This window comes from Lithobates pipiens, unplaced genomic scaffold, assembly GCF_037356315.1.
Source record: "Lithobates pipiens isolate NorthernLeopardFrog02 unplaced genomic scaffold, aLitPip1_a1.2 Scaffold_19, whole genome shotgun sequence".
Lineage (NCBI taxonomy): Eukaryota > Metazoa > Chordata > Amphibia > Anura > Ranidae > Lithobates > Lithobates pipiens.
Genome location: NW_027507764.1, coordinates 381,719,841 through 381,744,519, shown reverse-complemented (window position 1 = coordinate 381,744,519; position 24,679 = coordinate 381,719,841). Strand labels below are relative to the sequence as shown.

Genomic DNA, 24,679 nt, shown 5'->3' with positions numbered 1-24,679 from the left:
ATCAGTTGGGAGTTGTGGAGTGCCTTCGCAACCCTTTTAAGCTGATTCACTGGCAAGGAAGTACGACCCGCCGAGGTGTCTACAGATGGCAATAAGGGGACATTAAAATCCCCACCCAACAACAACTGACCTGCCCTAAAGCCCTGTAGTTTCTCCATAATTCCCTCCACAAAGGTGGCTTGGAGCTCATTAGGTGCATATATAGTTGCCAGGGTCACTTGAACTGTGCCAATGAGCCCCTTCAGAAAAACATAACGGCCAGCCGTGTCTATCAGGGAGGCTTGACATCTCCACGGAAGTTTGTGGGAGAGAAGTATGGAGACCCCCTTTGACTTGGCCAGCGGATTGACAGAGTGATACGAGAACGGGTAGTGTCTATTGCGGAGGTATGGTAGCGCATTAGATTTAAAATGCGTTTCTTGTATAAAGGCAACATCCGTGCGTAGCCTTTTCAGATCCGCCAGTAAAATACGCCTTTTTTCGGGCGTATTAAGGCCCTTCGCGTTAAGCGACAAAAGGCGGAGGCGAGGTGAGGCCATACCTAGACAAGGGGGACAGAAGGGGACGCAGGGGGGACGGGAGTCGGTAGGGAGGGGGGGGAAAGGGTAGGTGAGGGAAAGACAGAGGGGAAGTGTGGGAGGGGGGGTGACTGGAAAGGAAGAGAGAAAAAAAAAAAAAAGGGAAAAGACAAGAAATCAAAGAAGTAAAACTGTTGTCGGAAACCGGGCCTAATGCCCTATGTTTCCAGAGAGGACTAAAATAGTTAATTGCATATAGTGCTTTGAGGGCAAAACATACCCTCTAGCAGAACATGCTAGCCTATGGGGGGGAGCAAACCGTACAGGGAAGGAAATAACCAGTTCCCTATACCAGTCTCCCACCTTGTAGTATCACTATAGCAAAATGCACAACCCCAGATAGAATGGAGCACATGTAGCGGGATAAACAAAAAATAACAAAATAGAAAGCAACCCACATATAACCATCAAGCAGAAAATAAAAAAGGGAAAAAGAAAAAAAAAAAAAACCAAACAAGCAAGGAAACACAATAATTGTGAAAGCATACCGAACTCAGACGATACACGGCCTAGTCTATGCAAAATCGCAGTCAGGAACCAAAACCGTGCACCGTCTGTAGGGCGCCGGCAAATGGGCACCTCCCCAAATCCCCCCGCCCCCCACACAGCACAGGGAGACATGAAGGCACACAACGTGTAGCCGACCAGAGCGACACAAAGCCCCATCCGTGCAAATCCGGGCACTGGCATGGGCGCCGCGTACCGTCTGTCTCACCCCCACAATAAAACACAGCCCCAATCTCCCCGCCCATCGCAACCAACCACCCCCCCATGAAGTCCCCGCTCCACAACCAACAGATAGAGAAACATTAAGTCCCACCAGGTACGCCCGGTATAGAGTCCCCATACCAACCTCAGGGGGAGATCCACCAGCCCCCCACCCACCACCCACCAAGTCCAGAACCCCCATCCACATGAATCCTGGTCGTCTTCGGAACAGCAGCTCCGTACGGTAGAGGGTAGAGCAAAAAGAGGGGGGGGGGGTACCCAAAGACAGTCTAGGTACAACGGGATGCTGGGAGGGGCGGCGGAAAGACCCCCCAGAGTCCAGGCAACAACACAGGCCGGGGCACCCACGGGACCCAAGGACCACAAGCCAGGGGCAGGAAGGGCTCAGCAGCACCACCCCCTCCATCAACATCCCAGGGCAGGCTGTGGGCAGGACAGAACATCAGTGCGGGGGAAGCCACCCAGCAGGTCGGGCAGAGGAAGTGGGCCACCGCCGCAGCGTGTGGCCCAAGTCAGCGGGGGGGGGGGGGGAGCCAGGGTAACTACTATGGTCGCAACCGGCCAACAGGGGGAAGCCGTCCAGACACGGATAGCAACCGGAGGGACAGAGGCAAACGGGGCCGCCCAGAACATTAGCGGCATCAGCATCAGCAGGCGGGGGGGGGGGAGGAAGGGAAACCCAAAGATAAAAGTCACCTTACAGTTCCCTGGAGATCTCCGGAGAAGACGCGCTGGGCCTCCGACGGTTCCTCTGCTGCCTGGGCAGCAGGTCTCCGCGGCGGCCAGGGCCCGCAGCTGCACCCTGAGCCCGGGGCAGAGGGGCTAGCCAATTCGGGATTGTGATAGGGTCCGCCGCCAGGAAGTCAAACAGGTCCGGTAAGGAGCCAGGGTGGCGGAGATGGAAGAAACGCTGGTCCATTCGGAACGTGACCGACAGGGGGTAGCCCCATCTGTAAGTTGCTCCCCTGCGACGAGCTAGCTCCAGTAGAGGCTTCAACAGGGCCCGCCTCTGTAGCGTAGCACGAGAAATGTCCGGCAAAATCTTCAGGTCCACCCCATCAAACTCTACGGCAGGGGCCTCCCAGGATTTCCGCAGGACCTCCTCCTTATGAAGGTAGTGGTGCAGTCGACAGACTACATCGCGTGGTCTGTCAGGGTCCGTCGATCGTGGGCCCAGGGCCCTATGAACCCGATCGAACTCCAGGCGAGGCGGCAGGTCCACTCCAGGGATGCTGCGGAATATCGCCGCCACCATGGCCGCCAGGTCCTCTGATCCCGTCGCCTCCGGTAGACCTCGCAGTCGCAGATTGTTCCTGCGACTGCGGTCCTCCATCTCCTCCAGCTTTAATTGCTGCCCCAGCAAAGCTTCCGCCTGGGCGGTCCGAACGGCCTCCAAGGCCGCCACCCGGCCCTCCAGGGCCGCCAAGGACGTCTCGCCGCCTGATACTCTGGTGGTGAGGACCTTCACCTCCTCCCGGACGAGGGATATCTCCTTGCGGTGGGCAGCCTCCACCGCTCCGATAAGCGTGGCAATGTCCGACTTGGTAGGGAGGGACTGCAGCAACGAGCGGAGTTCCTCATCCAGCTGGAGCGGCGGCACCGCTGCTCTCGGGACGTCAGGCACTTCCCGGTGGAAATCCAAGGGGGTGTCCATCAAGGGATCCGCTATGGAGGTCTCTGGGTCGAGGTCCGGGGAGGCGCAGGCAGCACGGTCCCCGCTGCCGCAGGCACGTGGCGCCGCCATGACAGGGCCCGGGGAGCGGAGCTGGAACAGATGGAAAAGCCTCTCTATATCCCCCGTCTGCGGCGCGGGAAGGGTCGGCCCGGCAGGGATGCTCTTCCGCAACGCAGCCCGCTTTTTCGAGGAGGGCATAATGCGGTAAACTGGTAAACGTCTGCAGAGAAGGTGAGAGACGGCCGGGAGCTCGAGCAATGCACGTCCCTACTCCGCCATGTCCAGGCCACGCCCCAGTGACAGGTTCTTAAACTGGCAATAGTTAAACCTACCAAAATTTGTCGGTAATGCAACTAAAACTGGTGCAAATGCTTGCCTGAATTGGGCACCTAAGTCCCTTTTTATTCATTTAATTTTATTAATAATAATTAAAAAAAAAGGTTTCCTAATTAAAAAAACAAAAAACAAAACAGTAATTTGTCTGTTTCAGTCTACTGTTCAACAAAAAAATTCTACCACCTAAAAATAACACAAACATCAAGCAGAGTGCATACTAAAACAAAGAAAATAAAAATAAAAAGTGAGAGAAAAGGAGACGTATTGATTACCTTGAGCTCTGACTTTGTCATTGTTCTTTGCTGAATCTAGTAAATAAGCAAAAATTATTTTGGTAATCCTTATAATAAAAACTAGAGCCATGAAATAAATAGATCCTGGGTCCAGAGCAATGACCCCACCAGAAATCTTATAGTATCTCACAAAAGTGAGTACACACCTCACATTTTTGTAAAGATTGTATCATATCTTTTCATGTCACAACACTGAAAAAATTACACTTTGCTACAATGTAAAGTAGTGAGTGTACAGCTTGTATAACAGTGTAAATTTGCTGTCCCCTCAAAATAACTCAACACACAGCCATTAATGTTTAAATCGCTGGCAACAAAAGTGAGTACACCCCTAAATGAAAATGTTCAAATTGGGCCCAATTACAATTTTTCCTCCCCTGTGTCATGTGACTCATTAGTATTACAGTGTCTCAGGTGGGAGCAGGTGTGTTAAATTTGGTGTTCTCGCTCTCACTCTCTCATACTAGTCGCTGGAAGTTCAAAATGGCACCTCATGGCAAAGAACTCTCTAAGGATTAAGGATCTGAAAAAAAGAATTGTTGCTCTACATAAAGATGGCTAAGGCTATAAGAAGCTTGCCAAGGCCCTGAAACTGAGCTGCAGCACGGTGTCCAACACCATACAGCGGTTTAACAGGATGGGTTCTACTCAGAACAGGCTTGTCATAGTCGACCAAAGGAGTTGAGTGCACATAATCAGAGTCATATCCAGAGGTTGTCTTTGGGAAATAGACATGAGTGCTGCCAGCAATGCTGCAGAGGTCGAAGGGGTGAGGAGTCAGCCTGTCAGTGCTCAGACCATACACTGCATTAAATTTGGTCTGGATGGCTGTCATCCCAGAAGGACTCATCTTCTAAAGATGATGCACAAGAATGCCTGCAAACAGTTTGCTGAAGGCAAGCAGACTAAGCACAAGGATTACTGGAACCATGTCCTGTGGTCTAATGAGACCAAGATAACTTATTTGGTTCAGATGGTGTTAAGTGTGGCAACAACCAGGTTAGGAGTACAAAGACAAGTGTGTCTTGCCTACAGTCAAGCATGGTGGTGGGAGTGTCATGGTCTGGGGCTGCATGAGTGCTGCCAGCACTGGGGAGCTACAGTTCATTGAGGGAACCATGAATGCCAACATGTACTGTGACATACTGAAGCAGAGTATGATCTCCTCCCTCCGTAGACTGGGCCGCAGGGCAGTATTCCAACATGATAACGACCCGAACACACCTCCAAGACAATCACTGCTTTGCTAAAGAAGCTGAGGGTAGAGGTGATGGACTGGCCAAGCATGTCTCCAGACCTAAACCCTATTGAGCATCTGTGGGGCATCCTCAAACAGAAGGTTTGTTTCCAGTGGAAACCTGTGAAGCTCTGGTGAACTCCATGCACAAGAGGGTTAAGGCATTGCTGAAAAATAATGGTGGCCACACAAAATATTGACACTTTGGGCCCAATTTGGACATTTTCACTTAGCGGTGTACTCACTTTTGTTGCCAACAGTTTAGAGATTAATGGCTGTTTGTTGAGATATTTTGAGGGGACAGCAAATTTACACTGTTGTACAAGCTGTACACTCACTACTTTACATTGCAGTAAAGTGTGATTTCTTCAGTGTTGTCACATGAAAATATAGAATAAAATATTTACAAAAATGTGAGGGGTATACTCACTTTTGTGAGATACTGTATATATTACTTTGCTACTTTAGACCAATATACTTGAATAACTGGGCAGAACCACCACATATGTGCATGTGCAGTGCTTCTTTCTGTGTCATTCTCTGCAACACTTTGGTGAATAAGCTATGGAGATAGATGTCATATGTGACAGCGAAAGGTACCAATGTGCAGTTAGGTTAAAATTCAGCTCCTCAAATTTCACACATATAAAAAAGAGTTATGACATAGCTTTAACATCTTAATTTTTTTTGTTCATTAGTCAAAGCAAAGCATGAATCCCATTCTTCCGGAAAACTTAGAAACAATTACATCTCTAATTTTAAGACAACACAATACATAAAAAAAAAAAACATGATCAGGGCAGGCAGGATCTACTAAGAAAACCTCTGTAAGTCCACTAGTCTGAGTGTATAAAATTAATTACCTGGCCACACCTCCATGAATCTTCTAGAAAGGGGCCTGACCTTTCCCTTAGACCCCTTTAACATTGAGGCGTTTTTCAGGCACTACGGCGCTAAAAATAGCACCTGTAAAGCGCCTGAAAAAAGCCTCAGCTGCGAACCCAATGTGAAAGCCAGAGTGCTTTCACACTGAGGCGCTGCGTTGGCAGGGCGTCACAAAAAGTCCTGCCAGCAGCTTCTTTGCAGTGGTGGAGGAGCAGTGAATACACTGCTCCTCCATCGCTCCTGCCCATTGAAAACAATGGGGCAGCGCCGTGATACCACCGGCAAAGCGCCACTGCAGTGGCGTTTTGCGGGCAGATTTAACCTCTTTTCGGCCGCTAGCGGGGGGATTAAATTCGCCCCGCTAGCGGCCAAATAGCACTGCTAAAATGCTGGTAAAGCGGTTCTAAAAATAGTGCCGCTTTACGCCAACTCCCAGGGCGGCTCTGTATGAAAGGGGTCTACAATCTGTCAAAGAAAGCAGCAAATTACCCTTAAACAAAATCATGTGGATGCAAGGTAGGAATATGGAATAAATTCTGCTCACTGTGTGGTTGATTTACTAAAACTGAAGAGTGCAAAATCCAGTGTAGCTGTGCATGGTAACTAATTAGCTTATAACTTCAGGTTCAGTTAAGCTTTGACAATGTAACCTGAAAGCTGATTGGTTTCTATGCACAGCTGCACCAGATTTTGCACTTTAGAGGATTTATTAAATCAACCCCTGTGTCTTCATGGCTGGGTGTTTTTTTTTTTGTAAAAGAAAAATTAATCTCACTCTGGAGAAAACAGCTTAGGTGCATTTTACCCTAATCAAGCCACGTAACTTAGAGAAACATGTTGATTCCATTTTTAATCCCAATTTAGGTATATTAGTAAATATTTTAAGCATACAATATGGACTTGTTAGGTACGTACTATTTTTCCTCCCTCAAAATAAAGTGGTATAGGCACAGAGAAAGGAAAACAAGTTATTCCAGAATTCTACTTGGGGGCATGGCCTGAAGCGGTATGTGAAAGGACATACTTCATGGAGCTCCCACTGTGAATCTTTCATCGATCCTTCCCTTGCTCACTATCATGTATTGCACTGACCCTGCTACCTGATCCTCCAAGCCAATGATGACCCGTAATGACAGGGAAGAAGCCACAATGGCCAGGGAGCTCCAAGATGGCGCCCAACTACCTCAGCAGCAGCGGACCCCGCGAGGTGCAGAGAAGCCAAAGGACCTGGGGGGAAAGTCCAACAAGACTAATAGATTCCAGGGGAAGGAACAGACCAGAGACATGCTGTACTACACAGAGAAGCTGTCGGGCACGGGGGGGTCCCTCTGCTTTGGATGTACAGAATTCTACTTCAAGAAGTTATTTTGTGGGTACAAGGACTGTATGCATACGTGTCCGGTTGTACGAAAATTAAACTTAGACTATATTGAACCATACAAACAAGGAAATGTCACACACCAACGGCATTGCTGGAAGAAGTCCACCGGACACCCAGCATATAAGTTGAGCTAGAAATTTTCTCTGGTTTTGTTTGACTTGCATCACTCTTTCATGTGCTCCTTGCTGCAAAAGCCAGTTATAGGTGGGGGCAGTGGCCATCTGTATATACTGTTGGAATACTGGTGAGGGGACACACAGGACACCTTTGCCGCTATTGTGCTATATGCTGGGTATCCAGTGTGCCCCTGTGCCTTTAAGGAGGGTCACCAGGCCTCTATCTATCCATTATAATTCACGTGCTTCCACTGCGGAGGCTCTAAAAAATATTTAGAGTTAGGAGTGCAGATAATACTGAAGTGCCATGAAGTGGCTCTGCAGCTTACGCATGTATTTTCAAATGTGTGCAAATGAAACCCCTGTTTTTAACGCAAACTGTTAGACACGACAATTCTGTTGGTTGCAGGCTGGTCGGTAAGTTGAGCTGGGAACTTTCTCAGTTTTTGTTTTAACCACTTCCCGACCAGCGCACGACGATGTACGTCGACAGAATGGCACGGGCAAGCATATTGGCGTACAGGTACGTCCAATATTCAATGCCGCCCTGCCATCGGGAGCGCGCCGCCGACGGCGCGCTCCCGCGCTGGTCGGGACCCCGTGAGTCCGGTCGCGGGACCCGGGGACTCGATCGCCGCGGGCATCCCCGCGATCGTCTCACGGAGCGGCCAAATGGAGGAAATGCCGTGTAAACAGCATTTTTCCATTCTGCCTAGCAACTAGCGCCGCTGATCTCTGCTCCATGTGATTGGAGCAGAGATCAGCGTTCACTAAATGAAAGCCCAACCCCCCCACAGTTAGTAACACACCCCTAGGAACACTTAACCCCTACACTGCCACCCACTGGTTAACCCCTTCACTGCCAGTGTCATTTACACAGGAATCACTGCATTTATATAGCAATGATTATTGTATAAATGACAATGGTCCCAAAAATGTGTCAAAAATGTCCGATGGGTCCCCCACAATGTCGCAGTCACAATAAAAAAAATCGCTGATCGCCGCCATTACTAGTAAAAAAAAAATAATAAAAAATTATTAATAAAAATGCTATAAAACTATCCCTATTTTGTAAACGCTATAACTTTTGCGTAAACCAATCAATAATCGCTTATTGCGATTTCTTTTACCAAAAATATGTAGAAGAATACGTATCGGCCTAAACTGAGGGAAAAAAAATGTTTTTTTATATATTTTTGGGGGATATTTATTATAACAAAAAGTAAAAAATAATGCGTTTTTCAAAATTGTCACTCTATTTTTGTTTATAGCGCAAAAAATAAAAACCGCAGGGGTGATCAAATACCACCATTTTGTGGGAAAAAAAGGACGTCAATTTTGTTTGGGAGCCACGTCGCACGACCGCGCAATTGTCAGTTAAAGCGGCCCAGTGCCGAATCGCAAAAAGTGGTCTGGTCTTTGACCAGCAAAATGGTCCGGTCTGCAAGTGGTTAAATTAGCAATACCCTCTTTATTTATAATTTTGGTATAAATCATGCCAAAACAATTTACTAATTAAAACAGACAAAAGATTTTTTTTCTCATAAGCAGTAGGTGAAAGGAGAGCAGGGAGAGGAAATAGGTAATTAGGATTAAGTAAGGAAACCAGGTTTCTAAGGGTGATAAAGAGGAAATATTTTCTTTTATTTCTATTAAAACAAAAAACGTTTTTTTTTCTACTTTGTGGTTTGCTTCAGATGTTCGTGGTTTGCTTTAGATGTTCAAATAAAATATTATATATATATACAGTGGTGTGAAAAAGTGTTTGCCCCCTTCCTCATTTCCTGTTCCTTTGCATGTTTGTCACACTTAAGTGTTTCGGAACATCAAACCAATTTAAACAATAGTCAAGGACAACACAAGTAAACACAAAATGCAATTTGTAAATGAAGGTGTTTATTATTAAAGGTGAAAAAAAATCCAAACCATCATGGCCCTGTGTGAAAAAGTGATTGCCCCCTAAACCTAATAACTGGTTGGGCCACCCTTAGCAGCAACAACTGCAACCAAGCGTTTGCGATAACGTGCAATGAGGCTTTTACAGCGTCCTGGAGGAATTTTGGCCCACTCATCTTTGCAGAATTGTCCTAATTCAGTTACATTAGAGGGTTTTCGAGCATGAACGGCCTTTTTAAGGTCATACCACAACATCTCAATGGGATTCAGGTCAGGACTTTGGCTAGGCCACTCCAAAGTCTTCATTTTGTTTTTCTTCAGCCATTCGGTGGTGGACTTGCTGGTGTGTTTAGGATCATTGTCCTGCTGCAGAACCCAAGTTCGTTTCAGCTTGAGTACACGAACAGATGGTCGGACATTCTCCTTCAGGATCTCTTGGTAGACAGCAGAATTCATAGTTCCTTTTATCACGGCAAGTCTTCCAGGTCCTGAAGCAGCAAAACAGCCCCAGACCATCACACTACCACCACCATATTTTACTGTTGGTATAATGTTCTTTTTATGAAATGCAGTGTTCCTTCTACGCCAGATATACTTGGACACACACCTTCCAAAGAGTTCCACTTTTGTCTCATCGGTCCACAGAATGTTGTCCCAAAAGTCTTGGGGATCATCAAGATGTGTTGTGAAGAAATTGAGACGAGCTTTGATGTTCTTTTTGCTCAGCAGTGGTTTTCTCCTTGGAACTCTGCCATGCAGGCCATTTTTGCTCAGTCTTTTCCTGATGGTGGAGGCATGAACGCTGACCTTAACTGAGGCAAGTGAGGCCTGCAGTTCCTTGGACGTTGTTGTGGGGTCTTTTGTGATCTCTTGGATGAGTCGTTGCCGCGCTCTTGGGGTAATTTTGGGCGGCCACTCCTGGGAAGGTTCACCACTGTTCCATGTCTTCGCCATTTGTGGATAATGGCTCTCACTGTGGTTCGCTGGATTCCCAAAGCTTTGGAAATGACTTTATAACCCTTTCCAGACTGATAGATCTCAATTACTTTCTTTCTCAATTGTTCCTGAATTTCTTTGGGTCTCGGCATGATGTGTAGCTTTTAAGGATCTTCTGGTGGACCTTACTGTGTCAAGCAGCTCCTATTTAAGTGATGCCTTGATTGTGAACAGGTGTGGCAATAATCAGGCCTGGGTGTGGCTAGAGAAATTGAACTCAGGTGTGGACAACCACAGCTATAGTATGTTTTAACAAGGGGGGCAATCACTTTTTCACACAGGGCCATGATGGTTTGGATTTTTTTTCACCTTTAATAATAAACACCTTCATTTACAAATTGCATTTTGTGTTTACTTGTGTTGTCCTTGACTATTGTTTAAATTGGTCTGATGTTCCGAAACACTTAAGTGTGACAAACATGCAAAGGAACAGGAAATGAGGAAGGGGGCAAACACTTTTTCACACCACTGTATATATATATATATATATATATATATATATATATATATATATACATATATATATATATATATATATATATATATATATATATATATATATATGGAACTGATGACTGAAGCTCTAATAGACAGTTATGGCCTGTACACACGATCTGAGAATTCGTAATAAAAAATAGGATTTTTTTTGTACTCACCGTAAAATCCTTTTCTCTGTAATCCCTCAACAGAGAGGCACTACCTTAAAACCATACCAGAACTGCGGTAACAAATACAACAGTGCATTTACTTAAAAGTACTACGTTTTTAGCAAAAAAAAAAAAAAAAAAAAACACAAAAAAAATGAATGTGCAATTGGAATTACACAGCCAACACTTTGCGGCCAAAACAGGCATCAGCCGACGCACTGACATCTACCTTGTAGAATTTTGTAAAAGTGTGAACAGAGTTGCTGCTTGAGCGACAGACGTACACACTTGAACGACAGACGCTTGATGTCGGAAGGCCCAAGATGTTCCGATTGCCCCTGCGGAGTGGGCCATGGCCAGAAAGGGGGGGCACCTGCCTCTTCAAGGCGTAGGCCTGTACTACAATCTGTCTGATCCACCTGGAAATGGTGGCCGACAAGACCGCCATGCCTTTTTTCGGACCAGCCACTGAAACAAACAAGGAGTCTGACTTCCGAAAGGGAGCCGTAGCAGACAAATACACCCTCAGAGCCCCATACCACGTACAGGGAGTGAAGGGCCACCTCCATAGGATGTGCCGGCTGCGGACACAGCCAAACCAAAAGGGAGAGCCACAAACTGGTAGTGGGCTTCCCCAACTGCAAATCGCAGAAACCTCTAATGCCGAAGTCATAGGGGTATGTGTAGGTACGCATCCTGGATGTCTAAGGACGCCAGGGAGTCCCCTTGATGGAGTGCAGCGACTACTGAGCGAACGGATTCCATTCTGAACCTCTGTACTTTTACAAAGTAATTGAGGGTTTTCAGGTCCAAGATTGGATGTACCCCTTCCTTTTTGGGGACTACAAACAGGTTTGAGTAGAACCCCTGGAAATGTTCTGATTTCAGAACAGGTACTATCACCCCGCGACTCAGCAGGTCCCTTACCGCCCCCAAAAGGGCCTCCCGGGGAGCCGGGAGTACGGGTATGCTGGAGGGGAAGAATCTGTTTTGTGGCTAAGAGAGGAACTCTATCTTGTAGCTGGAGGAAATCAGATTGCAGACCCATTGGTAGGACAGCCGAGGGGCCCACCGGGCTAAAAACTCCTAAAGGCGACCCCCCACCCATGTTGCAGGTGGGGGGAAAACCTTCATGCGGTACGGTAGCGCTTTTGCTCATAGGCTTGTTAGGCTTGCAGTTCCAGAGACGCTTTGGTCCTTCAGAGGTCGTCCTGACAGGCCGGGGACGCTTGGTCGAAGCCCCAGGTGGACGAAAAAGCCGTTTGTGAGCGGAGAATGAGGGCCCTTGCCTACGGCGTGGCTCCTTGGCCTTCCTGGCCTGTAGGAGTAGTGTACTCTTACCACCTTTGGCATTTTTAATAATGTCATCCAATGAGGCTCCAAAGAGCCTGTCGCCAAGGAAGGGAAGATCCGTCAAAGCTTTTTTGGATGCCTGGCCAGCATTTTAGCCAAATCAGGAACCTCAGCACCACTGCTGACACTAAAGCCATGGATAACAGAGGAAGAGTATCCAGGGCTGCTTAACAAATGTACTTCAGGCCTTGCACTAGTTGGTCTGCTAGTTCCACGCAGACAGGAGAAGCCTGTTGCTCTCCCAATTCATGGTGCAAAAGTTTTGCCCACTCAATGTCTGAAACACAAGTGCAGATGCCAGTACTGGTCGCATGGTTAACCCCACAGCCAAAAACAAGGAACGAGCCACTGCCTCTGCCTTCCTGTCCATGGGTCCTTAAAGGCAGGAGACCCCTCTACCGGCTTCCTGGTTACTTTGTGGTTACTTTGTTTAACCTGGATACTGGGGGGTCCACGACCGGAAGAGCCGACCACTTTTTGAGAAGGCTCTCCTCAAAGGGGTAAATGCACCGCCATGTATTTGGGGACCAAAAAGGTCCATTGCGGTCGACCCCATTCCTTGTAAATGAACTTATCAAAATAAGTCAGATACGGGAACACCTTAGGTGAACGGGCTGGCTTGCAGGACCCAAAATGGGCCGCTACATCAGCAGAGGGATCTGCTAGCTCCTGAATCTTCAGGGTATCACGCACAGCTGTGATAAGTGCTCCAACAAGCGGTTTGTCGCAAACTGACCCAGACGGGGACTCATCCTCACTGTCAGATCGGTCCTGGTCAGCGTCATCTGAAACGACAAAGCAGGAGTCACCAGCCTCACCAGGACCCGAGTCTGTGTCATAGCTCTTCCTGGAGGATGGAGGGGTGGGGGGCAGGGGCCGTTTTTTACCACCTTTGCACCCATGCACCGCCTCCATCTTGGTAACGAACGAATTGAGGACAAAAATGCATGTGATCATATTCGATCGGACAAGCCTGAAAATACCAGATCGGACGATTTTCACATAGTCTATACAGTTGTGGTCCTGGTCAGCGTCATCTGAAACGACAGAGCAGGAGTCACCAGCCTCACCAGGACCCGAGTCTGTGTCATAGCTCTTCCTGGAGGATGGAAGGGTGGGGGACAGGGGCTGTTTTTTACCACCTTTGCACCCATGCATGCCTCCATCTTGGCAACAAACGAATTAAGGACGAAAATGCATGTGATCATATTCGATCGGACAAGCCTGAAAATTTTCCTCGTGCAATACCAGATCGGACGATTTTCGCATAGTCTATACAGTTGTTGTCCGAAAATACACTACAAATACATTACAACAGATGACATCACTTCAAATTTTTTTTTCTGTCATACGAGAATTTTTGTCAGTTTAGTAACCTATTCAATTTGTACTTGTGACTATTAAGCAAAAGAAGTCACGCGAGGCCCCGGCTTCGGATCGGGCCTACTCCCACGCCGCACGTTCCTCCAGCCTCAGCCCCTCAGGCAGGAACACTGCCCAGCCCCAGCCTATGGCTGCAGAAGCAAGTGCCCCTCAGCCCCTCTCCATGCAAGACCTGAGATCTGTCGCATAGGACATTAAAGCCACTCTTGCCTCTGCTATCACTGATCTCAGGAGAGATGTCCAGGCGATGGCTGTGTGGATGGATGATCTGGAAGAAACAACAACCATCCATGCTAATGCCATCCAGCATTTACAGACATCATCCCACTCCCAAACTACACAGATCAGGGATATCCAAAGGCAAATGGAGGATTTGGATAATCGTGGCCGCCGCCACAATATTCGGCTAAGAGGAATCCCTGAATCCGTTGAAAACGTGCAAATCGCAAAAGCCACTATCGCCATATTTAACGATCTTCTGGATAGACCCCCTGAAACACCCATTGACTTTGAATGCTTACATAGAGCTCTAAGACCCAGAGGCAGAGACACTGATCCGCCTAGAGACGTCATATGCTGTCTGATCAACTTCAAATTAAAGGAGGAAATCCTTCACAGGGCCAGAGACCGTCGCTCCCTAACCTACCAAGGAGCGGACATTAAACTGTTCCAAGACCTCTCGCCGATCACCCTTCAAAATATAAGGGACCTACGCCCTCTCCTTGATCTCCTACGCACCAAAGGGATCCAATATCGATGGAAGTTCCCCTTCTGCCTCTCTGCTTCCTTTCAAGGCCGTACAGCAAATCTACGCGTGCCAGAAGACCTGCCCGCCTTCTGTGAGACACTGAATCTCCCACGCGTCGACATCCCAGATTGGTATAACACCCTTCGTCCGCCACGTGTGAGAAGATCAACTTCCACTGATGCCATCCCAGTACGTGATGATTTTCACATCGGACGCCGCAGAACCACTCCGCCGAGAGAATCCAACATTTCAGACTCCCGGAATGTGGTACCCAACAGCCCAACGGCCTCCCCAGCTCATAGAAGAGCCCGTCATGACAGATCTGATTGAGAGGCCTCTCGTCTACTCTTCTGTGCACTTGCGAACCGAATGCACCTCATCATGATAAGAGCCTTTCTGCGACTCCCGTCGATGACACCCAAGAAGATGGGACCTTGCCACGTACGGATATAGCTAAGTACTCCTTTTCATTTCCTCCCCAGTGACTGCCTACATCAGACCCCTGATTGACATCTACTATACCCCTAGGTTACTTTACTTTTAACAAATGGCTACAATGTACGTTTGATACCCACGTTAGAGAACCCTCTTGCTTGGTAAATCCTTTCGAGGCCAACCAAACGGTCTCCAAGGAGAAAGATGTCCCCCTAAGGCCGCGTACACACGGGCGGATTGTCTGCCCAACTAAGTTCGGCAGACAATCCGACAGACAGTCCGTTCAAAATTAGCATGAACGGACTTGACCACACACGATGAGCAGACAGTCCGCTGAAAGCGTGCGTGATGACGTGTACAGCACGTACGACGGGACTAGAAAAATGACGTCCTATACACTGCAATGCAACCTTCGGCCGTGTAAACCCTTTCTGAGCATGCGCCATACTTAGTCCGTCCAACTTGCCTACACACGAGCGGACTGTCCGCTGAAACCAAGTTTGGACGGACAAAACCAAGTTTGAACGGACTGTCTTACGGAAATTCCGTAAGACTTTGTTCGTCAGACTGTCCGCTGAAAAAGTCAGCTGAAGCCCACACACGAGCGGATTGTCCGCTGAAACACTGTTCAGCGGACTAAGTTGGGCAGACAGTCCGCCCGTGTGTACGCGGCCTAAGAATAGCCATGGACCCCCCAACAAAATGCCTCAGTCTGTGCTGTGAGACTGGTTAGCTCTGAACGATGTATATCTGATCTCAGGAACGGAACTATAGCACCAAATACCTCCCCTTGCCCTCCCCAGGGCCGCCCCCTCCACCGGTCCTCACCCTTCCCCGCGCTTCCTCTACTCGCCCCTTTCCTTCCCTGTGCCCCCTTCCCACCCATACCCATCCTCATCAAGTGCTTCCATATATGAACCTTTGTAGCCTCTCCACTCCAGGAACTACCCTTAACTACGGTTCAATAACTGTAACTCTCTCATGGACAGGGTTTTTTTTTTTTTTTTTCTGGGGGTGGGGGATGGGGTTGCATGGAGACCTACTCCATCATCGCATAGAACCATGACACTGCTTTACATACCTCCTCTGGAGGTCCCGTGAGAGAAGGGGGATACACAAATCTTTCAAGATTGGTCTGTACCAGAGGGTTCCGTCTCACATATCAGCTTTTACCTCAAACACTCAGTCAAAAATTCCCAATTCAGGCACACACACCGTCTGGGCCTAATCACCCCCGCCTCCAGAAATCTCTAGTCTATTTCGCCTTGCGCCTTCTGGAACGATAAATACACCTTTGGGGTTCCTGTCATCCACATTCCAACCCAATCATACTCAGACTGGACCCTGGCCAAAGCTGACTGCAACTTAATGGTTGCCCAGCTAAACTCAAGTATGGGGAAGTGGGCCCTCTGATACAGCCTTGACCAAAGTTATCTTATTATACGTTGACATAACATGTTATATATAAGGTTGATCTGTTCTGTTATTAGAGACTCCTTACATCTCCCCCTTATTGGAGATGTAAGCAAAGTTTTTTTTGGGTAAAGAGAAATTTGTATTCTTGTGATGGTTATTCTAATAGTATATGATGTCTTGCATTCTGGAACTGTTTATGTACATTCAAAATACATTTGCTCAATGACCCTAAGCACATACCGTTTGGTTGGCCTCCCTGAGTTTGGCCCTATAGCTACTACTTCAGACACCTGTAACAAGGGCTCCCCTTTTACAATCAACAGAATGAACCTCGGCGGACGGAAGACATTGAATCGTGACCGTTCCGCTCCGACATCCTCCACTTCCTCACCAGACGGGAACTTTGGTGTTCCTGTCACACTTTACCGGATACTATTTTACCCTCAGGGTAGGTTAAGTGTACCTCCCTGAATCCGGACTACTGATTACCTTGTGGTCGTCTAAGACCTAGGCTTATTCCCCTCCCTCACAGACTCTCTCTTCTTCCCCCTTCTTTTTCCCCCTCCTCCCCCTCTCGCTTTTTCTCCCTTAGGCCCCCCCCCCCCCTTCCCGGGGTTTTTTTTTTTTTCTCTTTTTTTCTTTTTCTTTTCCCCGCTCCCTTCTCTTCTTCCCCTCCCTCTCCTCTCCCTCTCCGACTCACAGCCTCCGCCACCACCACACCCCTTTCAGGACAAAAAACTACTTAAGACCTTACCTCTTCCCGGATCCCTTCAGTTTATTCGTGAAGAGGTATCTACCCGACATCCCACAACTCCCTGTGCATTCTCAAGTTACACGACAACGCACTATGACACGCATACGCACAACCCAAAAACTCTCCACACTTAAGATAATTTCACTGAATGCAAAGGGCCTCAACATACCCGTAAAACGTAGTCAAGTGCTTGACATGATGTATAAACTAAAGGCAAATGTAGTATTTCTACAAGAAACGCATTTTCGCACAAACAAAATCCCCAGACTTACAAATCATATGTTTCCAACGGTGTATCATGCGACCAACCCACTTGCAAAAACCAAAGGGGTCTCAATTTTGCTCTCGAAAAACCTTGATTGGCAACTCGTAGATTCCCTCCTGGACCCAGAAGGCAGATACGTATTTCTAAAGGGCCGACTCCAAGGACGACCCGTAACTTTGGCTAACATATACAGCCCCAATACAGCACAGGTTTCCTTTTTCAGATCGATCTCAAAACTACTCGCAGAATTCAATTCTGGTTTAACCATCCTGGGAGGGGACTTCAATGTAGCCCTCTTCCCCATTCTAGATACATCCTCAGGTTCAGCCTCACTGCCATATAAAGCCATTCGGCAAATTAGGATACAAATACAAGATCTTCTCCTACATGATACATGGCGTACCCTTCACCCTGACGACAGAGATTTTACCTTCTTTTCTGCCCCTCATAATAAATATTCTAGAATAGACTACTTGTTCCTATCCCAGAAAGACATTCCCTTCCTATCCTCTGCCACCATTGAACCAATGTTACTCTCGGATCACCATCCAATCACAATGACCTTGACATTTCCTGACAAACCCGTTCCCAAAAACATTTGGCGACTAGACTCTTCACTGCTCACCTCAGAAGAGGTTGCTAACGACGTCCGTAGCTGCATACAGGCATTTTTTCGTGAAAATGACACACCTGACACAACCCCAATCACTCAATGGGAAGCCCATAAATGCACTATCCGTGGGAAACTCATTGCCCTTAAAGCAGCCCGTCAGAAAGCTCACCAACAGACAATTACGCACATCCTTGACAAAATCAAACAACTCGAACTTGCACATAAACTCTCACGAGCGCAACAAACTTATCAAGAACTTACCACCCACAGGAAATTGCTGCGGGAAGAACTAAACCGTAAAACGCAACGTAAATTTACCCTACACCAGAAGCTCTACTATGAATTTGGCAATAAGTGTAGTAAATACCTGGCCAAAGCCCTCCAAACCAGGAAAGCGCGCACACATATCCACACCATCAAAGATTCCCAAGGGAAAGCGCATGTCTCCCCGGTCGATATAGCGGCACAATTTGAAACCTACTACACCAACTTATATAATCTCCCTAAACACAACACAAACCATGATGTACCTGTGAGTCGGACCTCTTCAATCCAATCTTTCCTCGACAAATTTTGCACCAAACGAATAGATAGAGAGGATGCCACCCAGTTAGAAAACCCTATTTCGGAAGAAGAACTTAAAGTGGCAATTAAACAGCTTAAAAATGGTAAAAGTCCAGGCCCCGACGGGCTTACAGCTGCATATTTCAAAACCTTTACAGACGTACTAGCCCCCCATATGCTTAAGACCTTTATCTCCTTAACATCATCCACTCTCCCCTTTCACAGGTTGCTAGAAGCCCACATTACAGTGATCCCAAAAGAAGAAAAAGACCCTACAGTAGTGACTAATTATAGGCCAATATCCCTATTAAATGTCGACATAAAGATATACGCCAAAATTTTAGCTTCCCGTCTGTTAATCTTTCTGCCGTCCCTGATAGGAACAGACCAAGTAGGCTTTATACCTGGAAGAGAGGCCAGGGATAACACTATAAAAGCCCTGAATATTCACCATTGGATTACAACTCGCAAACAAGAGAGGTTCTTTCTGTCGCTGGATGCAGAGAAGGCGTTCGACAGGCTGGCGTGGGACTACCTGAGCGCGGTCCTTAGGCATATCGGGCTACAAGATCGTATGTTTAACGCCATTATGTCCCTTTATACAACCCCAACCGCTAGAGTGCGTGTGAACGGCCACCTGTCGAACGCCTTCTCCATCACTAATGGGACAAGACAAGGATGCCCGCTATCCCCAATTCTCTTTATCCTTACCCTCGAACCCTTCCTTCAATGTCTCAGAGACAACAACAGTATAAAAGGCTTTCTCGTCGGCGACCGTAGCTATAAGATGGCTGCGTTCGCCGATGACATATTGCTATTCCTGCAGGAACCACACATTTCAATCCCAAATCTACTAAAAGATTTGAATCACTTCCTTACTATTTCCAATTTCAAGATTAATTATGCAAAATCCCAGGCCCTGAATATCTCCCTCCCACAAGAAATGGTGACTCAATGCAAAAACAACTTCCCCTTTCAATGGAAACATGACCACATTAAATATCTTGGAATATATCTAACGGCAGGCCTCTCAGATATCTTCTCAAAAAATGTTCAACCCATCCTCAAAACCATTACTGACGATCTCACTAAATGGAACAATCCCCATTTTTCCTGGTTTGGAAGGGCAGCAATCCTAAAGAGGAATATCCTCCCCCGTATTTTATATATCCTACAAACCATACCCGTCAAACTTCCCCCAACCTTCTTTCAACTCTACCAAAGAATGACAACTAGGTTCCTGTGGAGACAGAAGAGACCTAGGATAGCGTACGAGCAACTGACAAAACCTAAAACGAAGGGAGGCATCGGTCTGCCAGACTTAAAGAAATATTACTGGGCATGCCACCTTTCCAGAATTATTGACTGGTCAGTACATGGCCCCTACAAAGATTGGGTGACTCTGGAGCATACATTCTCCCCCCTACCCCTGCGATCCCTTCCTTGGATCGAACTTGAACACATTCCAAAGCACCTAATGGAACACCCCCTAATTGCCCCAACGCTTCGCTGTTTCAGGGAAACGTGCCGAAAGCTACATATTTCTTCCAACCCCGGGCCCCTTACACCGGTAAAATTTAATCCAGCGTTCCCACCTGGCATGACTGCCAACTTCCTTACAGAAACCTGGCAACACACAGAGGTGCTAGCCCACCAGTTTTTCCGTGCAGGTTCATTCTTAGAACGTTCTTCCCTGCCAATCATAGACATTAATGCCTTTCCACTTTGGACATATTTCCAGATCAGACATTTTCTTAAGAGTACTAATCGCGTAGCCTCTGTCTCTCGAGTACTAACACCATTCGAGCAGCTATGTTCCCAATCTTCACCCCAGCAACATATGATTTCCAATATATATCACATACTCTCCTCTGATAGTCTCATGAAATCGAACAAAGCCTGTCTAAGCTGGGAAAGGGACCTGCACATAGACATGACAGAAGCGCAATGGGAACGTATTTCTCAGATAACACATAAAGGATCCCTAAATGTCTCAATTCAAGAAAACAACTATAAACTATTAATGCGCTGGTACAGAACCCCAGCAATTCTCAACAAATATAACCCTGCCGTCTCGGAGATATGCTGGAGATGTGCCAGAACTACAGGTACTTTAGAACACATCTGGTGGTCCTGTACTCTTATCCAACCATTCTGGACTCAAGTAAGAGAACTGACGTCCACAATTTCCTCATACACTCTAGAACACACCCCAGCACAACTTCTTTTGCACCATTCAGATATACCGACACACCACTATCGTAAAACACTGATTCCTCCACTATTAAACGCAGCCAAATTATGTATCCCGCTGCATTGGGGGACAACGCATACCCCAACCATCCCTGAATGGCTCAAACGTGTGGGGAAAATTGCGGAAATGGAGGAATTAACCTGCATAGCCAAGGACTGTCCAACTAAATTCTCCCGCACATGGGCCTGTTGGACCCATTTCCGTACTACTGATCAATACAAACTACTGACAAGCCAAACCACTTCCAACAGCACATCCCAAAATGATGACGACCCCCAATGATTTCCTCACCTTATCTAGAAAGTATTCGCAGCAAATCACGAGACAAGTGGCCTCCCTCACCTAAACAAGGGGAGACAGAGGGAGGACCCTTGTCAAATTATCCTCAAGAACATCCAAGTATCTTTAGACTAGACTCCTCTACATACGTTATTTCAATCCCCCGGGACTGGTGGCGGAGACTGTGAGGTATCCCCAACCTCAATCAACCCCCCCTGATCATCCCCCCCCCTTTTTTTTTTCCCTTTCTATCGCTATCTTTACTCTTCCCCCTCTCTCCTTCTCTTCCCCCTTCTGTACTTCTTCCCCCTCTGGGTTTACACCACCATCTATCTCCCCCATGTGACAAAACTCCCTGCTCCCAAGCAATGTCATGTAACCGACTTTGACGGCTTAGCCCCTAGATACGACTACCTAGTCAAAGTTGGCTAATATTCTCAGATCCAGCAATTGCCCAATCAGATCCTCGTAACGAACACGCTGACTATCCACAAGCAGTTCTATCCAACAGATGGACCTAAAAGTTTACTAGACCATCGACAATTACACCTCAGGCCTTTGACGTGTTCGACTAATAATAACATGTAATAGATAATATCCTACGTCTGATATTGCTGATCATTTCCACTCATCGCTTCTGTGATATCTTTGTATTGCTTTTGTCTATATAACTAAGATGTTGTAAACCTTGTTCCATGTTTTTTTTTTTTTTTTTTTGATTTCTCAATAAAATATTATGGAAAAAAAAAAAAAAAAAAAGAAGTCAGACAATCTGTCGTCCAATTTTCGTTTCATGTGTGCGGGCCATTCGGCCATGCCCATAAGAAGTGTGCCTGCCAGGAAAGCCTCTAGGATGTATGCATTTTTGTACTTGGTACAGATACACACTGTGGATGTTCAGTTGCCTTGAGCTTGGACTTCTGGTGTGTTGCTGTGCCTTAAAACGAATGGCGTTAACTCCAAGTTAAAGTGGTTGTAAACCCTCACATATACCCAGTGTAGTGACTTGCCTCAGGTGATACACAGATATGAAACAAATCCTCCTACATAAGTTGTATCTGTTTATCTTCAGCCCTTTTTTCTCTACAACAGTTCAAAGTGCAACATTTTAAAGCTCGTCAGAGTCCACAAAAAAGGGGGCATGAGCTAGGGCTGTTAAACAGCTGGAGATCCCTCCCATCACACTATACAGGGATATGCTTTGTTCATATTTCATGTGTGAGGTTTATAACCACTTTAAGAATGTTCTTAAATTATTCACAGCTGTCGCTATAATGAATTCTGGAAAACAGTGTTGTACAGACAGCAACAAAACATTATCAGATGTTCTAACTCTTCCCCATTTCACTGAAAATGTATTTTTGCCTGTGACCCCATTGGAGAAATTTCTAATCACTTCTGCTGACTTTTGTCATACAAATGTGCTTCCTAAACAGTGCGTTACTTATATGCAAATTTTGATTTCATCCCTTCTATCCCCAACCAATACTCCCAGTCTCTGACATCAAAAGAGTTGACAAGTGAATGTGTCCTGTCTAAGGTTAGCAGAATTATTTCACAGTTTTTAATTAAAGCATAACTGCAGTTTTGTTGAGGAAAAAAATCCCCCCTGGGTGATCTATGTACATTGCAAGGATTATAACAAACTTTGCTGCAGATTCCTACCTTTTGTTATTCTCAAGAAATCCCTGTTTGTTCCTCTGTGCCGAGTAGGTCTAATGGGAGTGGTTTCATAATTAGCAGTCAGCTGTGGCAGCTGCAGAGCACTAATGAGGAAATCTGCTGGGCCTACATCCCTTTAGGACGTGCTCTTATTGAAAGTATCTCACCAAAAATGTCATTTTTGTTGTTGGGACGCTAGAAATCTTAAGGCCCGTACACACGATCTGACTTTTTGACAACAAACATGCAAATTAGCTGTTTTAAGGCAACATCTGACTGTGTGCATGCTCCATCGGACAGCCTTTTGTTGGCTGTGCGAACAGACAACCTTTTCGACAACACAAGTCCGATGGAGCAAAGTCTGATCGTGTGTACAGAAGACCATTGGACTTTACAAACACGCATGTTCAGAGCCAATGCAAAAGATCAGACAACAATATAGAAGTTGACCAAAGGTGGCAGTAAAGAGCAGAAAACCCACGTGATTAGGTGAAAGTTGGCTTAAAAAGTCTGATTGTGTGTATGCTTAACAAGTTCACAGCCAACGCCCTTTGTACAGAAATCCACCAGAAAGTTTGTTTAAAGTCTGATCGTGTGTATGAGGCTTTACTTGCATCTCAGTGTAGATTTCTGGGAAAATTGGTGAGCCAATCATACAAGCAGGAAATTATGCTTCCGGGGGTAGTCAGTACACATTCTGTGTACAGAAAACTCCAGGTAACCATATTGCCTTAGATCCTCAGAACCATACAATGACTACAAATTGAAAAGGGAAGGTAATTTTAAAATAACATTCAATTACAATATGACTTGTGTTGCAATTGTATACGCTATAATATTTTCCCGTTATTTTTCTATTTTTCGCCACGAAAGTGGAGTTACCCTTTAATACTTCTGGGCATGGAAAAAAAAAACCTGTGTGATTTTCCAACTTACAGAAAAATCTTCATGTCACCTGGTACATTCTTCTCTGTTCTAAATTGAATAAGCCTGCTGATAAGTATGCTTTCTGTTAAAGCCACCCTTTCCAGACTATCCATTTGCTATGCAGATGTGAACCTGGTTACTCAGATGAATGTCTCAAGCTGGTTAAATCAGTAATTAACCCAATTGTGCCCCTCATAGGAAATCAACAAAATCTACACAAATGAATATGTCTAAGGAATCTGTGTTTTAGAAAACAAATTTGCACTTCAGCAGAATACAGTGTTGTACATAGCAGAAAATGTAGTGATTATGAAGTTCATGAACTGCAATGAACATACATAACCTTTCGTGCCTGGGACTCTGACCTAGCATTATAATGATTACATGTAGGTGGGCATGCAATCAAGAAAGAGAGAGTACTCGAAAGATCCTGCTTGTACAGCACTCTCATATAAAGGCCTCATTGTTTAAGCCTCTGCTAGGACTGCAAGAACAGCAATCTTGTTTGCTACCAGGATACTTTTAACAAACACAAGTGTACAGTAGAATGTAATTTTCTATGCTGGGCTTTCTATCCAACAATACACATTAACTGACACATGAAATATCTGCACAGCTTTATTTAACCTCTTGCTTACTGGGCACTTAAACCCCCCTCCTGCCCAGACCAATTTTCAGCGCTTACGCACTTTGAATGACAATTGTGCGGACATGCTACACTGTACTCAAATGACATTTTTATTTCACACAAATTAAGCTTTCTTTTGGTGGTATTTAATCACCATTTGGGTTTTTATTTTTTGCTAAACAAAAAAAGACAGAAGTCTTTAAAAAAAACAAAAAACGTTTATAGCTTGTTATAAAATTTTGCAAACAGCAAATTTTTCTCCTTCATTAATATTTCCTGATGAGGCTGCACTGATGGGCTCAGATAAGGCGACACCGATAGGCACAGATAAGAAAACACTGATGGGCCCTAATTGGTGGCAATGATAGGTGGCACTGATGGGAATTGGTAGGTGGCACTGAGGGCACTGATAGGTGGCACTGGTAGGTGGCGCTGGTGACACCTCCACGATCGGGACCAATGTCCCTCTCGCAGCCGCCGGTGTTCAGCTTTTTTTTTCCTCCTCACTCTATCAGCATGAAGAGGAAAAATAGCCAATTACCAGCTCTGTTTACATCACATGATCAGCTGTCATTGGCTGACAGCTGATCACATGGTAAGGGGTCGGGATTGGCCCTTACTCCGATCAG

General features: G+C 46.2%; 1 protein-coding gene across 5 annotated transcripts in view; it reads right to left on the bottom strand.

Moving 5' to 3' along the window:
* Nucleotides 1-24,679, bottom strand: part of MBP (myelin basic protein) — a 308,046-nt gene that overhangs the window by 105,796 nt on the left and 177,571 nt on the right. For 3 of the 5 annotated variants that reach the window (XM_077492342.1, XM_077492340.1, XM_077492341.1), the window contains exon 4: nucleotides 3,591-3,626. The exons of the other annotated variants lie outside the window; for them this stretch is intronic. In XM_077492342.1, coding sequence (XP_077348468.1) covers nucleotides 3,591-3,626 — 36 coding nt within the window. The remainder of the gene's footprint in view (nucleotides 1-3,590; nucleotides 3,627-24,679) is intronic. 5 annotated transcript variants of the gene reach the window in all.